Genomic DNA, 17012 nt, shown 5'->3' with positions numbered 1-17012 from the left:
ACACACACACACACACACACACACAAACATATTCATAACAAAATAAGGAGGACATATTCATGATGATTGCAACACTTGCTTTTGTCACTGGTCATGTGGATAGTTGGTATTAGTAACTACCTTTTTGCCACTACCCCTTCTGTATTCCCTTAGCCTTCAGCTACCACCTCAGCTGGTTGTGGCTTTTTGTCTGGTGGAATGACCCAAACCTTCATTCCCAAAGGATCTGGGCCATTAATAGTCTTTCCTGGATTGGGTTGCTGTAGTTTTCCATTGACTTTAATCACAGGGCATGGTAACACTAAGAGGTGGCTTAAGGGATCTCCTGTACTCCAGACATGTCCTTACCTCCACTGTGGCAGACCAGTCCAGTCTCCACTTGGTAGTCAACATCACTCACCCCAGCCAGCACAGTAACTCCCTCTTTGCTTGTTGATTCAGAAGCATGAGCAATCTGAAGTGACTGAATGGCAGTCTTAAGTCTTATTTCAATGGAGTAATTGTTGTGTCAGTGGAATAAATGTGAAAGCATCCCTCCCTCTCCAGAAGACTTGTAGGCCAGCAAATCATAAGGTCATGGGAACTAGAAGCAAAATTTTGCTAGTGGGTCTTCAGGGGTGGTAATGAGTGCTGCCACTACCATTCCACCCCTTGATTCCTGGATTTGTGAGTCCAGTTTGTGGGTGAAAACAGCACCATATATGGGATGTTGATTCACAGGATATATAAATGTTCTGGAGACCCTGGCCCCAGCTCTACAAGATATTGTCACGTAGCTGACACTGTAACTGGATCTTCAAAAGGCCATTCCACCATTCTGTCAAACCAGCTACTTCATGATGGTGGGGAACATGTTAAGAGTAGTGAACTGTATGAGCATGGGCCCAGTGCGCCTCTGCTTTTGCTGTGAAGTGAGTTTTTTGGTCACGAACAATGCTGTATGGAATACCATGACAACAGACAGGCATTCTGTTCGTCCACAGATGGTAGTTTTGGCAGTGGCATTGCGTGTAGGGACAGCAAATCCATATTCAGAGGAAATGTCTATTCTAGTAAGAACCATACCCTTTCATTTTCATGATGGAAGTGGTCTGATATAATCAACGTGTTGCAAGGGAAATGACTGGTCACCTTGGGGAGTGGTGCCATTTTGGAAACTCAGTGTTGATTTTGCTGCCAACAGATAGGCACTCAGCAGGGGTTGTAACAACGATGGCACTGGTTAGTGGAAATCCATGTTACTGGGTCCTGCATATCCTCCACCCCTCCCACCATGGCCACTGGGTTCATGGGCCCATTGAATGATGACAGGGTGACTGGGGCAAAAGGCTGATAGTATCCATTGATCATTAAAATTCTCCTTTGCTGAGGTTGCCCATGAGTGTTCTCATGGGACTCTGATATCTTCACTTTTTTTCTTGTTCAGAGAAATCTTATCTACTTGCCTCTTTGCCACATTTCCTTCTCATGAATTTTCTAATCATGTTCCTTCCGTGTCCTTTCCCATTTATTTAGCCAAGCATTGGCCATAGCCCATGAATCACTATATAATTTGTCCTTTCAAATCAAAGGAGCAACTAGGCGCACTGTTGAATGGTTTTCCGATTGGGAGGATTTCCCTTCACCACTGTCTTTCAGGGAAGTTTCACCATGGGACTGCAGTGCTACGGAACTACAGTTCACTTCTGGGAGATGCCTGTATATCATGCGGGACTTGTAAACCAGGACCCGAGTCTTCTTTTTTCCTGCTAACCGATCATATGGAGCTCTCATGAGGTCATAGGTGCAGAGTAGTAGAGAAAGTGAATTCCCTCTCATTCCACCTTTTGTGTTATTCATGCCTTTCATTTATTTATTTTCTGTTTATGTACATGAGTAAAATTTATGTGTAATTTTATTTTCTTTCTTTTTTTTTTTTCTAGTTTTGATACCCAGGGTATATTAGCCTCAATAAATGAGTTAGGGAGTATTTGTCTCACTCTGTTCTCTTGAAAAGTTGTATCAAATTAGAATAATTGATTCTTTGTGTGTTTGGTACAATGGTAAGGCTGTATGTTTTTGTTTGTTTTGGTTTTGCTTAGGTTTGGATTTTTTTACTGCCGATTCAATTTCTTTCACATTTATAAAACTATTCAGGTTTTTTATTTCTTCTTGAGTCACTTTGGCCATTTGTATTTTTTTTGGGGGGGGGAGTGGAATTTATCCATTTCACCTCAGTATCGACATATTTGGCGTAATACTGATCATGATATTCTGTTATTATCCATGATGTATTATGGGTAATTTCCTCAGATCTGTTCGAATCGCTAATTACATTTATGGTTGCATCTCTCCACTCTTTATTATTTTTCATCCATATTAATCACTGTGATAAAATATAAAACATAAAATTTACCACTTTAACTATTTTTAAGTTTTAAAAACATTCACAGTGTTGTGCTATCATCATCACTGTTTATTGTACAGAAGTTTTTATCATCCCAGACAGAAACACTCCCCACATTAAGCAAATGCTCTCCAGTCCCCCTGTGTCTTCTATTCTGCTTTTTGTCTCTATGAATTTTCTTCTTCTTCCAGATGACCCGTACAGGTGGCAGCATACAATAGTTGTCCTTTTTTGTCTGGCTTATTCAATTAGCACAGTGTTTTTAAACTTTATTCGTGTAAGAGCATGTATCAGAGCTTCTTTCCCTTTTATTGTTGAATGATATTTCGTTGTGTGTAATTACAACATTTTGTTTATTCATTTCTTGATGGACACTTCAGTTGTTTCTACCTGTTGATGATTGTGAATAATGCAGCTGCGATTGCTGATGTACACGTACTTGTTTCAATCCCTGTTTTCTGCTTTTTGAGGTATATACCCAGGAGTGGAATTGCTAGGTCATATGCTAATCCTGTGCTTAATGTTTTCTGAAACCACGCAGCTCTTTTCCACAGTGGCTGTACTATTTTGCCTTCCCTCCAGCAATGTACAACGTTTTCAGTTTCTCTATAACCTAACCAACACTTTCTGTTTTGTTGATGGTAGAAATGCCCTTCTGGGTGTCAGGTAGCTTCTCAGTGTGATTTTCATTTGCATTTCTCTAGTGACTAATGATACTGAGGATCTTTTCACTGGTTATTGGCTGTACGTATGTTTACGTTAGAGACATATTGATTCAAGTCTCTCGCCCATTTTAAAACTGGGATTCTTTTTTTTCTCTATTGTTGTGTTATAGGAGTTTTTAAAATATATTCTGGTTATTTGATCTATGATTTTCAAATATTTTTTCCCATTCTCTGGGTGGTCTTTTCCCTGTTTTGTCCTTTGATGGTTTGTAATTGTGATGAATTCCAATGTATTTATTTTTTCTTTTGTTGCCTGTTATTTTGGTGTCATAGTTATGAAACCCTTGCCAAATCCAAGGTCATGAAGATTGCCCCCTGGTTTAAGAGTTTTGTAGTTCTAGCTTTTTAATTTAGGTCTTTAACCTATTTCAAGTTTATTTTTATATATGGTACAAGGTAAGAATCCAACGTCATTGTTTCCGTGTAGAGATCTTGTTTCCCTGCATCAGTTGTTGAAAAGACTGTCCTTTCCAAATTGGGTGTTCCTGGCACCCTTACTGAAAATCAGTTGTATAAAATGTAAGGTTTTACTTCTGGGCTCTCTATTCTATTCCATTTATCTCTCCTCATGCCAGCACTCTATTTTTTGTTCTTTTACTCATAGCCTCAGGTGAGATAGACAAAATGCCTTCTGTGGAGTAAGTATTTGCTTAGTTCACACATACGAGTATCACCAACTTCATATTAGGTCCCTCAAACTGACCTCCTGCCTTGCTTGGGGTCCCAGCATTCTTTCCTATTTTTTGAATACTGTATTAAATGAAATCCAGATTATGGGCCATTATGACATTAGTTGCCTTCAGAATAAACTTTGGCTCCAGGGCTCTCCCAGTGGAACTGTATTTTATCATCTTGCCAGCATTCTGTTTTATCTCCTACACTGCTGGTTAAAGTCATTAACACAGTATTGTGCCTTTTCAAATGTTCTTCACCGGGAAGGGATTCTCTGCATATCTGGCCCACCATATGAAAGTTGAGAAAAGGACTTTTAAGATCAGTAACCCATTCTTGATAATCTGATAATGTATAATTAGAAATAATATATTATGGCATTTATATACATTTTTCTAAGCAACTTTCATTTTAATTACATTACTTGCCTAATTCCATTACCTGCTTTTATAATTTTTCTAAATAGCCGTTACTATGTTACTGTATTAGTACTTTGGATATAGTAACATGATTTTGTGGTTGCCAGTATTATGAAGTAGTGGTTAATATCTTCCAATATCCTACACAAATCAAGAAATCATAGATAACACTGCATTTTACAAGTTGTAGCTTGTATGGGAGAAATGCAGTTCTTTGTCGATAGAACATTGCACATCCACTCTGTTGTTTGATAGAACAATTTGTACTTTGTTAACAATTATTATAATAAATATCTTTCACTTTTGTATTTTCTTAGTTTTACAGTCCTTACTTAGTATTGGTATGCTTAATCTCTTTTTTTTTTTTTTTTTTTTTGCAGGTTTTCTTTAGGCGATGCTAGGAGGCCTCTTCATGAAACAGCAGTTTTGGTAGAAGATGTGGTACACACACAGTTAATTAATCTGGTAAGAGCGTATATAATCTTATTTGGTATTTCTCCATTCTGCTCCTAGCTGCTTCTGTTGGGATTGCAAGCCAACCTTTTTTTTTTTTTTTTTTTTTTTTTTTTTTTTAAAGATGATACTTCCATTTGGAATTCTTTTCTTGTCTGCTGGAGTCAGGTGTAATTTACATAAAACCAGATTTCACCAATCCACGTGCATAATTCAGTTTTGACAACTGAATACTGTCGTGTGACTCCAAACACAGCATGATATAGAACGTTTTTTTTTTTTTATCAGCCAAAAATGTTCTCTTGTGCCCCTGGGTATAGTCAGTCCTTTCACCTACTCCCTGACCCCTGGTAACACTGAATTGTTTTTTCAAAACTTCTCCATATTGCACTTCAGACTTACAGAAGAACTGCACAAATAGTGCGTAGAATTCTGAGAGACCTTTCATCTTTCTTTCGTTAACATCTTACGTAACCACAGTACTATTATCAAAAACAGGAAATAACGTTGCTGTAATACCTTTAATGAAATTACTGACCTTATTTCATTTTCATCAGTTCTCTTGGTAATGCTCCTTCCCTGTTCCAGGAGCCAGTCCGGGATAACACATTGTACTTTGCTATCCTGTCTTTGTAGTCGTCCCCTTTCTAGGATAGCTCCTTCGTCTTTCCTTGTCTCATGGCCTTGACGCCTTTTTAAACGTACTAGACAGTTGTTTTGTAGAATCCTCTCCTTTTTTCAACCCGTCTGATGTTTTCGTATGATTAGAATGTGGCTGTGCATTTTTGCCAAGAATACCACGGAGGTGATGAGTCCTTTTCAATGCGTCGTATCGTTGGGGTTCATGTTGTTGATGTCTTATTTGTGATCTTAACCTTGACAAATTGGCTGAGGGTATATATACTGAATTTCCCTGCTATAACGAAGTTGCAAGTTATTTCTTTTTGTTGTAAATAATTATCTTGGGGGAGGTATTTTGTGACTCTACAAATATTTTCCTTCTCTAAAAATTCGTGCCTATTTGTTTGAACATTCATCCGTGGATCTTGTCTGAGACAGTTATGACTGTGGTATTTACCTAATAGTGGTTTTCTATTTGCTTGTTTCCTTTTATATTTTTTAATTGCAGTTATCCTTAAAGGAATACCTATCCTTCATCACCATTTATTTATTCAGTTTTTAATGTATATTTGTATGGACTAATGTATATTTAAGTTTTATTCTTAGAATCATTATACAATAATATCATTATTTCTATTGCTCAAGTTGTTCGAGTATTGGCCTTTAGGAACACTTTCGGGTCCTTTTCCCCTTTTCCCATCAGGTTTTTGATCCTATGTCCCATATATATTAGAGATATCAATCCTTTGTGGTATATGATACAAATATATTCTTCCACTGTGTGTTATCTTTTGACTTTATTTCTATGGGATTTTTTAGACATGCAAATATTTTTATTTTAAGTGAGCCAAATATATCAACCTTTTATTATCTTAGGCTTTTGAAACATAGTTAGAAAGACTTACTTTATATTGAATTTGGAGAAGAATTCACCCATGTTACCTTCTGATACTTGCATGGCTTCATTTTTAACATTTAGATCCTTAATCCATTTGTAGTTTATTCTTGTTATCATGTGAGATACAGATCTCATTTTATCTTTCTTCCAAGGACTACCCAGTTATACCAGCCATACTTCCCCTAATGATTTGAAATACCCCCTTTGTCATATACTAAGTAAGCATATTTGGGATCTATTTATGATTTTATATTTATTATCAGTGCCTTATTTTTCTATGCGTGTGATAATACATTTTAAATTATACAGGTTTTTGGGACCCCTGGGCGGCTCAGTCGGTTAAGCGTCCGACTTCAGCTCAGGTCATGATCTCACAGTCCAGGAGTTTGAGCCCCGCGTTGGGCTCTGTGCTGACAGCTCAGAGCCTGGAGCCTGCTTCAGATTCTGTGTCTCCCTCTCTCTCTGCCCCTCCCCTGCTCATGCTCTGTCTCTCTCTGTCTCAAAAATAAATGAAAACATTTTCTAAAAATTTAAAGTATGTAGGTTTTATGGTATATTTTAAAGATTGTTACAACTAGATTCTCCTTGTTATTTTTCTGTGTGTTCCTGATTATTCTTGTATGTTTATTTTTTTATATGAATGTTAATATTAGATTTTCTAGCTCCATAAAGTAGCTTTTTGGTATTTTCATTGAGATTGCCCAAATTTATTAATCAATTTAGAGAGAGCTGCATGTTAAGTATGTTCACTCAATCTGAGAATAGGGAATGTCTGCATTTTTTTCAAAACCACTTTTGTGTCTTTCATGAGTGTTTTAACATTTTTCTTCTATAGGCTACACATATTTCTTACTATATTTATTCCTACGTATTTGATTTTTGTTGCTACTGCAAATGGACTTTCTGTATAATTGCATAATAGCTGAAAACATCTGAAATTGAAATACATAAGTCTACAAATTCAAAGAGTTAAGCCAACTCCAAATACAGTAAACCCAAAGAAATGCATGTTAAACTGCTGAATACAAAAAACATAATGTAAATCCTAAAAGCACCCAGATTTAGAAGCACCTGGGTGGCTCAGCCAGTTAAGCATACAGCTCTTGATTTCGGCTGAAGTCATGATCTCACGGTTTGTGGGATCGAGTCCTGAGTCGGGCTCTGTGCGCTCTCTCGCTCTCTCTCCCTCTCTCTCTCTCTCTCTCAAAATAAATAAACATTAAAAAAAGTTTAAAAAAAATCACCTAGATTTATTACCGTAGAGGAAAAATGACTTGAATACAAAATTTTAATTAGAAAACACAGAGACTAGAAGGAAATGGCACAAGTTTTAAAGTACCGGATATAGAATTTTCAGTTGGCAACTATTTTAATCTGACTCCATATTCACATGGTCTTCTTTTTCCCTGTGTCTCCATGTGTCCTTCTATCTTTAAAGAAATGACCAGATATTTACTATTTAGTATATTAAATCTATACATGCTATTGTCTTCACATCGCAGTGTTGTAGCTTTAAAGAGTCCTGTTTTTTTACGGGTGTGTGAGTTGGAGCCCTGCGTCGGGCTCTGTGCTGACAACTGAGAACCTGGAGCCAGCTTCAGGTTCTGTGTCTCCATCTTTCTGTCTACCCCTTCTCTGCTCACATTCTCTCTCTCTCTCTCTCTCTCTCTTTGTCTCTTTCTACAAAATAAATAAACATTTTTAAAAATTTAAAAAAAAATAGAGTCCTGTCTCTCTCTTTTTTTTTAACGTTTATTTATTTTTCACAGAGAGACAGAGACAGAGCATGGTTGGGGGAGGGGCAGAGAGAGACGGAGACACAGAATCAGAAACAGGCTCCAGGCTCTGAGCTGTCAGCACAGAGCCCAACGCGGGGCTCGAACTCACAAACCGTGAGATCATGACCTGAGCTGAAGTCGGTCACTCAACCGACTGAGCCACCCAAGCGCCCCAAGAGTCCTGTCTTTTAAAGCAAATAAGATACAATCTTTTACAATTACCCACATATTTACCATTTACCATGCTCCTCATTTGTTCTTACAGGTCTGAGTTGCCATTTAAACCATTTCCTACAGCCTGAAAACTCTAACATCTTTTATAGTAAAGGCATGCTGGTGATGAATTCTCTTCAGTTTCTTCATCTGAACATACCTTTTTTCACATTTTTTTTTGAAGCGTATCTTTTTTGTATGTGGAACTCTAGTTGCTAATCTTTTAGCAGTTGTGCCCCTCCAGTGTTTCTCAACATACATTAGTTTCTGATAACAGCATACATTAGTTTCTGATATTCATGTGTTCCCCTGTATTTGACATGTTGTCATTCTCTGGCTGGTTTCAGAATTCTTTATTACTGGATTTTAGTTTGATGTCTGAAGGACTGACTTTCTTCATGATTATCTTGCTTGCAAGTTTGCTTTATGTTGTTGGATCTGGTAACTAATGTTTTCCACTAATTTGCAAAAGTTTTTCGCCATTATTTTCTGTGTGTGTGTTTTTCATTCTTCAGTTTCAATCACATGTGTCCTGGACCATTTGTTATTATTTCACAAATCTCTGAGAGCCTCTAAGTTTTTCTTCAAACAGTTTCTCCCCTCTGCTTAGTTGTTACTGTTTGACTTTGTAGTTTCTATTGATTTGTCTTTAAGTTCACTGGTCCTTCTGTACCCTTTAATCTACTGTTTAGTCCATTTGATAGATATTTCATTTCAGTCATAGTGTTTTCTATTATACTATTTGAAAATGCATCTTATTGGGCTACGATGCCCCTTTTGAACTATGGACACATTTTTATATTGTTCTTACATTTTAAATCTAGAAGCTCCAAGTTACATATAGGAGTTATTTGATGATGGTCATTATAGTAGTATAAACAAGAGTTTGCTTATGTTTTTACTTGAAGGAACTTCTTATTAGAGTATATGCTTACTTTTCCTTATCCACATATTATTTAAATAATAATTTTGATCTGTATTTGTGAGATTGGCCCTGTCCTATCTCACAAAATGTAAAGTTGAATGAGATACCTTGCTAGAGAAAGATCTTGCTTTTTTTCCCCTTTGCCATATTGAGGCGTGCATTAGAGTAAGTTCTTCAGATGAAAAGAATAATAGAGAAATGGTTTTTAAAAGTTAGTTGTTTTTTTTTTTACCATTGTATATTTGTAGCCATTATAAATTACGTGTCTGCCGATGTGTGTATGGGTTTTATGCCCTGTTTTGTAATTCTCTGTACATTTAACTCCTAAGACTAGTTTTTTCTTTAATTCTTTTATTCTGTGTTTATTGAGATATAATTGACATGTAGCATTATATAGGTTTAAGGTGGACAATAAGATGATTTGCTATGTTTATATTGTGAAATGATTACCACATGAAGGTTAGTTAGCACATCCACTAACTCACGTATTTGACATTTTTGCATGAATAATGAGAACATTTAGTATCTACACTCTTGGCAACTTTCTGGTATACAATATAATATCGTTAACTATATTCACCGTGCTGTCCAGTAGGCCCTCAGAACTGATATATCATGTAACTGGGAGTTCATACCCTTTGACCACATTCTCCCATTGCTTCCACCCCTCAGTCCCTGGAAGCCCCCAGACTACTCTCTATGAGTTCAGGGGATTTTTGTATTTTTCTATTATTATTATTATTTTTTTAGATTTTGCATATAATGAGATTATTCAGTATATGTCATTCTCTGACTTATGTCACAAGCTGAATGCTCTCAAGGTTTGTTTTATGTTGTTGCAGATGGCAGGAATCGTGGAGGGGTTTTTTTTGTGTGGCCGAATAATAGTCCAGTTGCATGCACACACATACACACACGTACAAAACCACGCTTTCTTTATCCATGTATTCATGATCCACATTTGGATGATTACTGGGCTTTGGCTATTGTGAATAATGCTGCAGTTGCACTGTGGTGCAGATGTCTTTTCAAAGATTTTCTTTCTTTTGGATATACACCCAGAAGTCGGATTTAATGGCTCTGGTGGCAGTTGTTCTTTAATCTTCTTGAGGAACTTCCATACCGTTTTCCATAGTGGCTGTATCAGTTTACTTTCCTGCCAGCAGTGCACGAAGGATTGCTTTTCTCCACATCTTCGCCAGCACTTGTAGTGTCTTGTTGATAGCAGTCATTCTCACAGGGATGAGGTCATACCTCGTGGTGGTTTTGATTTGCATTTCTCTGATGATAAGCAATCTTGAGCAGCTTTTCGTATACCTGTTGGCCATTTGTGTATCTTCTTTGGAAAAAATGTCTACTCAGGTCCTTTCCGAATTTTTAAGTTGACCCATACTTTCGTGTTCATGTTTTATTTGATAACCTTTAAATCTCAGTGAAAACAACAGAGAGGGTTTTTTTTTTTCCAAGTTGAATGGCCAAATAGAGAGAAAGGACTTGTCCAAGTTAGGAGCTTATTAGGTGCTAGAACTGAAGGCCTCCAGAATTGAAGCCTCCTTACCCCCTTCCTCTGGAGTTGTATGATAACCCTGCATATTTTGGGTATTCACCACTATCAGATATAGGGTTAGCAAATGTTTTCTCCCATCCCATAGGTTGCCTTTTCATTTTGTTGATTGTTACTTTTGCTATGCAACAGCTTTTTAATTTGATGTACTCTCGGTTATTTACTTCTTGTGCTGGTGTCATATCCAAAACATCATTGCCCAGATCAGTGTCAAGGAGATTTTTACATCAGTTGTCTTCTAAGAGTTGTATGGTTTCAGGTCTCACATTTAATTTTTTATTCCATTAGGAGTTAATTTTTGTAAGTGGTGTAAGATACGGGTCCAGTGTCATTCATTTGCATGTAATGTCCAGTTTTCTAATACCATTTATTTATGTTTTTAATTAATTTTTTTTAATTATTTATTTTGAGAGAGAGAGAGCAGGGGAAAGGCAGAGAGAGAGAGAATCCCAAGCAGGCTCCACACTGCCAGCATGGAGCCTGACGTGGGGCTCAAACTCACGAACCCTGAGATCATGACCTGAGCTGATATAAAGAGTCAGACACTTAACCAACTGAGCCACCCAGGCACCCCTCCACTACCATTGTTACTGTGTTTTCTCCATTTAGTATTCTCGTCTCCCTTAATTTTAGTCCACTGTGTATACATAGGGATATTTCTGGCATCTTAATTCTATTTCATTCATCTATGTGTCTGTTTTTATGCCAATACCATATGGATTTACTGTAGCTTTGCAGTATAGTTCAAAATCAGCCTGTGGTGCTTTCTTCTCCTTTTCTCAAGATTGCTTTAGTTATTCAGTGTCTTTTGTGGTTCTGTATAAATTTTAGGATCGGTTTTTCTATTTCTGTTTAAAATACCATTGGAATTTGATAGGGATTACATTGAGTCTACAAATGGCTTTGAGTAATATGAACATTTTAACGATGTTAATTTTTTGATCCATGAGCACAAGATATCTTTACATTTTTTGTGTTGTCTTTAATTGTTTTTATCAATATCGTACAGTTTTCAGTGTAGTGACATTTTACCTCATTGGTTAAGTTTAAGTATTTTATTCTTTTTGATGCTATTGTAAATTCAGTTCTTTTCTTTATTTCTCTTTCAGATAGCTCATTGCTCGTGTACAGAAACGTAACTGATTTCTGTATGTTGACTTTGTATTCTGCAGCTTTCCTGAGTGTTTTGGTTTTAATGGTTTTTTGTGTGTGGATTCTTTATATTTTCTATATATAATATCATGTCATCTGCAAACAGACAATTATATATCTTCTTTTCCATTTTGGATACTTTTAATTTCTTTATCTTGCCTAATTTTTCTGGGTAGGCTTCCAATATTGTGTTGAAAAAAAGTGCTAAGAATGGGCATCCTTGTCTTGTTCCTGATCTTAAAAGAAAAACGTTTAATCTTTCAGTGTTGAATGATGTTAGCTATTGGCTTGTCATATGTGGCCTTTATTATATTGAGTTATATTCGTTCTTTACATAATCTTTTGAGAACTATTGTCATAAAGGGTGTTGAATTTTGTGAAATGCTTTTCCTGCATCTATTATGAGGATCATATGCTTTTTTATCCTTCATTCTATTTAAGAAGTATATCACACTTATTAACCTGGGTATATTGAACCAACATTGGATCCCCCGGGGATAAATCCCACTTGATTATAGCATATGATCTTCTTAATGTACTGTTGAATTTGGTTTGCTAGAGTTTTATTGAGATTTTTGAATCCATATTCATCGGAGATATTAGCCTGTGATTTTCTTTTCTTGAAGTGTCCTTATCTGACTTTGGTATCAGTGTAATGCTGGCCTAGTAAAATGAGTTTGGAAGTGTTCCCTCTTGAGTTTTTTGGAAGAATTTGAGGATTGTTTTCTTTAACTATTTGGTAGAAGTTACCAGTGAAACTGTCTGATCGTAGGCTCTTCTTTTTTGAGAGATTTTGGTTACTGCTTCAACTTCTTAGTCATGATTGGTCTGTTCACATTTTCCATTACTTCATGACTCAGTCTTGGTAGGCTGTGTATTTCTAGGAATTTATCCATTTCATCCAGGTTATCCAGTTTGTTTTCATTTAATTGCTCATAGCAGCCTTTTATGATAATTTGTGTTTTTGTGGTACCAGTCGTAATGTCTCCTGCTTCTTTTATAATTTTGCTTACCTGAGCCTTCTTTTTCTTTCTTGGTTAGTTTAGCTACACATTTATACATCTGTTTATATTTTTCAAAAAAAACTCCTACTTTCATTGATTTTTTTTCCTACTACGTTTCGAGTTTCTATTGCATTTATTTTTGCTCTAATCTGTATTACTTCCTACTGCTATCTTTGGGATTAGTTTGCTCTTTCTTTAATTCTTGTCATGTAAAGTTAAGTTGTGTATTTTCAGTCTTTTTTTTTACTTAAGAGAGAGAGAGAGCACAAGTCTGGAGAGGTGCAGAGGGAGGGAGAGAGACTCTTAACCAGACTCCATGCTCAGCACGAAGCCCGACTCAGTACTCGATCTCATGACCCTGGGATCGTGACCAATCAAGAGTTGGATGCTCTACTAACTAAGCCACTCAGGCATGCCTTTCTTTATTCTCTTTTTTTTTAATGTTTATTTTTGAGAGGGAGAGGGAGATGGAGAGAGAGTACATGCACACGTCAGCAGGGGAGGGGTAGAGAAAGAGGGAGACATAGAATCCCAAGCAGGCTGTACAGTGTCAGCATAGAGCCCACACAGGGTCTTAGACCCACCACACATGAGGTCATGACCTAGCTGAAATCAAGAGTCAAGCCCTTAACTCACTGAGCCACCCAGACACCTCGCCTTTCTTCATTCTTAATGTAGGCACACATTGCATAAACTACCCTCTTAGAACTGGTTTTGTTGCATCCCCAAAACTTTGGTATGTTGTGATTTTGTTTTTGACTCAAGATTCTTTCTGTCTTCCCTTTTGATTTCTTCTTTGCTCTCTTGGTTATTCAGACGACTGCTGTTTAATTTCTGCATATTTGTGAATTTTCCAGTTTTCCTCCTGTTATCAATTTCTAGTTCTTTACCATTGGAGTCAGAAAAAAAATAACTTGATTTATGATTTCAGTCTGCAGACAGGAATGTTTCCTGCCTGGTTCTTGTGCCAGCAGGACCGCTTGCAGTCAGCAGCTGGGAGTGACTGGAGCCCAGTTACAGGGCTCTTTCTGAATCCACAGAAGGACCAAGTTTGGCGGGCTTAGCTGCAGGGGCTCCTGGACAAGGCCAAGGTGGGCTGGAATCAGTGCAGAGGCCATTTCAAGTTCCACACCTGGGACTAGGCTGTGTCCCTGTCACCTGCAGCACAGGTGGGCATGACCTCTCCCAGATCCTTTGATATATGGTGCTAGTAATGGTACGATGGCCACGCAGGGCTATAGCCTGGCCCTCAGGGGTACAGGATTGTTATTGTTGCTTTTCTTTTAGCTGGCAGGTCACTGAACTGGACGCAAAATAGAAACTGCGTTGTTGTGAGCTAACTCACATGTCTGCTAAGTTCTTACAACATCCTACTACTGCTTTCTTGGCTTGGTCTCCTCTGCATCTCGCATGAGCTGGTTAATTTCGGCATGTTTCATTCAGCTCTTCAGAGGAAAGGAAGACATAGAAGGAAAAAGTGGTTTAAATGTGGACACTTCCTTCACTTAGAATAGTATGCAGGCATAACACATTGTGGTGTTTTCTGTTTTCTTACTAGTTTAACTTTCTGTATTTGAAACGTATAGCTTATATTACATACGGCAAACCTGGTTTGTTTGTTTGTTTGTTTTTTGCTGGTTGTTGTCAGCTCTGTGTGTTTTGGCAAATGCATAGGGCTTTATAACTACCACAACAATCAAGATTCAGAGGTTATATCACTTCCCCACAGACTCCCCTGTTTTACCCATTTGTATTCAAACTCCTCCTCTCTACCCCACCCCCTCTGTTCCTTGAGGTCCACATTCCCCTTTGGTGGAGCAGAATGAGAGAGCTTCTCATAACTTTTTGTGAGTGCCTGGTAAGCAGACATGAATTTACATTGTTTTTGTGTCCACACTAGGAGTTTCTAGTGCAAAATAAAACCCATGAAACTCACTGCCTATTTTTTTTTTTTTTTGTATTTTCAGTTCTCATTTCCTTCTCAAGTCTGCCTCCAACCATTTACTTTTGAGAATTCTCAGATAGTTGTTGAATGTATTATATCCAGGGTTTTTATTGCATTCATTGGGAAAAGCAGTGTGGACTCTGCTTTTACTCCACCATAACTGGCTAGATAGTTGAAGTCAGTCATTTTTCTAAACATTGTTTTATCACCTGAGTCAATGATCCACTTTTTCTTTATTTAAAAATTATTTTATTGAGACAATAATTGACCTATAATATTGTATTTGTTTCAGGTGTATAACATAATGATTCAATATTTATATGTATTGCAAAATGCTCACCACATTAATGAATTCACTTCTCAATTTTTTCTTTCCTCTTTTTTCCCTGTTTGCATCAGAATCTTTGTATGTTTTTATCATAGCACATTTGTTCCACAGTGTTACCTAAGAATTCCTATTTTTGATATTGATGTAAGTAAAACTATATTGCTTCCAAGTAGGGATTCACTTGCAATTAAACAAAATAGTTTATTAATTTCGGATTTAAGCTTATCAATTAAACAAGAGCTTGCTTCATTGGTTACCTTTGATGGTAGTCTCCTGATATTCTTGAAGTTTATACATCTATTTCTCTTAGTTTTAACGCCTGCATGTCAGAGCCTCTTTTGATGGTTTTTAAAATAATTTTTATTTATTGTTTAAAAACTACCATATTATATCTTGATGTCATTTGGTAACATACAGGGCTTTTATATAGCTAAGTCTTTAGAAATTGCTGTTCAGAATGCTGTGGTGTTCTCAATGTTGCAATGTCTTTTCAGACGTAGTAGTCATAGTATCTTAAAATATTCTCTATGTATTTACTGTTCCACTATGTGGGCATCCCTATGGGACTAAATCTTTAGCCACATAATCTAAAATGGTATGTAAGTAGCTGCCAATTGTTCTTTGCACATGAAAGTTATATTTTTTCCAGTGTCCTAAAAACAAACATAAATTAAGCAACCATTTACTTTCTAGAGTGCGGTATTCTGTTTCAAACTGTTTCTTGCTTTGATCATTAGGTATTCTTTATTTCAGGTATTTATTTTATTCATTAATTTAGTAAACCTTTATCGAGTGACACTAATGTAGCTCTGATTCTACTGACAGTGAGTGCATAGAAAATTATCTTTGCCTTTGGGTAATTAACAGTTTTGTAACGTATGGAAATTAAATTTAAGAGGCGCCTGGGTAACTCAGTCGGTTAACCATCCAACTTCGGCTCAAGTCATGATCTCACAGTTCATGCGTTTGAGCCCCACTTCAGGCTCTGCTGGTAGCTCAGAGCCTGGAGCCTGCTTAGGAATCTGTCACCCCCTCACTGTGCCCCTCCCCCACTCGTGCTGTGTCTCTTTCAGTCTCTCAAAAAATAAACGTTAAAAAATTAAATTTAATTTAAAAAAGAAATTTAAAACCCATAAGGAAGAGAATACACATTTTTCTCTAGTGGATGTGTAACATTTTCCAAGACAGATAACATGTTAGGCTACAAAACAAGTCTTAATAAATTTAAGAGGATTGAAATCATATCAAGCAGCTTTTCCACCCACAGTGGTATGAAACTTGGAATTAATTAGTTACATGAAGAAAACTGGAAGAGTCACAAATACATGGAAATTAAACAACATACTGCTGAACAACCAGTGGCTCAAAGAAGAAATCAAAAGAGAAATAAAAGAAATACTTTCAGACAAATGAACATGGAAGTGTGACATACCAAAATTTGGGGGATGTGACAAAAGCAATTCTAAAGGAGAGTTCATCGTGATAAATGCCTCCCTGAAGACATGAGACAAGTCTCAAACAACCTCACTTTACCTAATGGAACTAGAAAAAGAACAAACAAAACCAAAGTTAATAGAAGGAAGGAAGGGACAAAGATTAGAGCAGAAATAAATGAAATAGAGACTGAAAAGACAGTAGAAAAGATCAATGTTTCGAGCTGGTTCTTTAAAAAGATAACAAAATTGACAAACTTTTAGGCTCAGAAAGAAGAAAAAAGAGAGGACTCAAATAAGTAAAATAGGATATGAAAGAGATATTACAACTGATGCCACAGAAATATAAAGGATCCTAAGAAATTATTATAAATAGTTATATGCTAACAAATTGGACAACCTCAAAGAAATGGATGAATTCCTAGAAACACAACCTACCAAGACTGTCTCTTGGTGAAATGGAATATCTGAACATTCCAATTACTATTAAGGAGAT

General features: G+C 36.8%; 1 protein-coding gene across 2 annotated transcripts in view; it reads left to right on the top strand.

Annotated features, from left to right (window-relative positions):
* Window positions 1–17012, top strand: part of SUPT3H (SPT3 homolog, SAGA and STAGA complex component) — a 535592-nt gene that overhangs the window by 275641 nt on the left and 242939 nt on the right. For both annotated transcript variants that reach the window (XM_040473676.1, XM_040473678.1), the window contains exon 3: window positions 4583–4667. In XM_040473676.1, coding sequence (XP_040329610.1) covers window positions 4583–4667 — 85 coding nt within the window. The remainder of the gene's footprint in view (window positions 1–4582; window positions 4668–17012) is intronic.

The sequence above is a fragment of the Herpailurus yagouaroundi genome, unplaced genomic scaffold, assembly GCF_014898765.1.
Source record: "Herpailurus yagouaroundi ecotype Mexico unplaced genomic scaffold, PumYag 139, whole genome shotgun sequence".
Classification (NCBI taxonomy): domain Eukaryota; kingdom Metazoa; phylum Chordata; class Mammalia; order Carnivora; family Felidae; genus Herpailurus; species Herpailurus yagouaroundi.
Note: the sequence above shows the minus strand (reverse complement) of the source record. Positions and strands in the feature narration are given on the sequence as shown.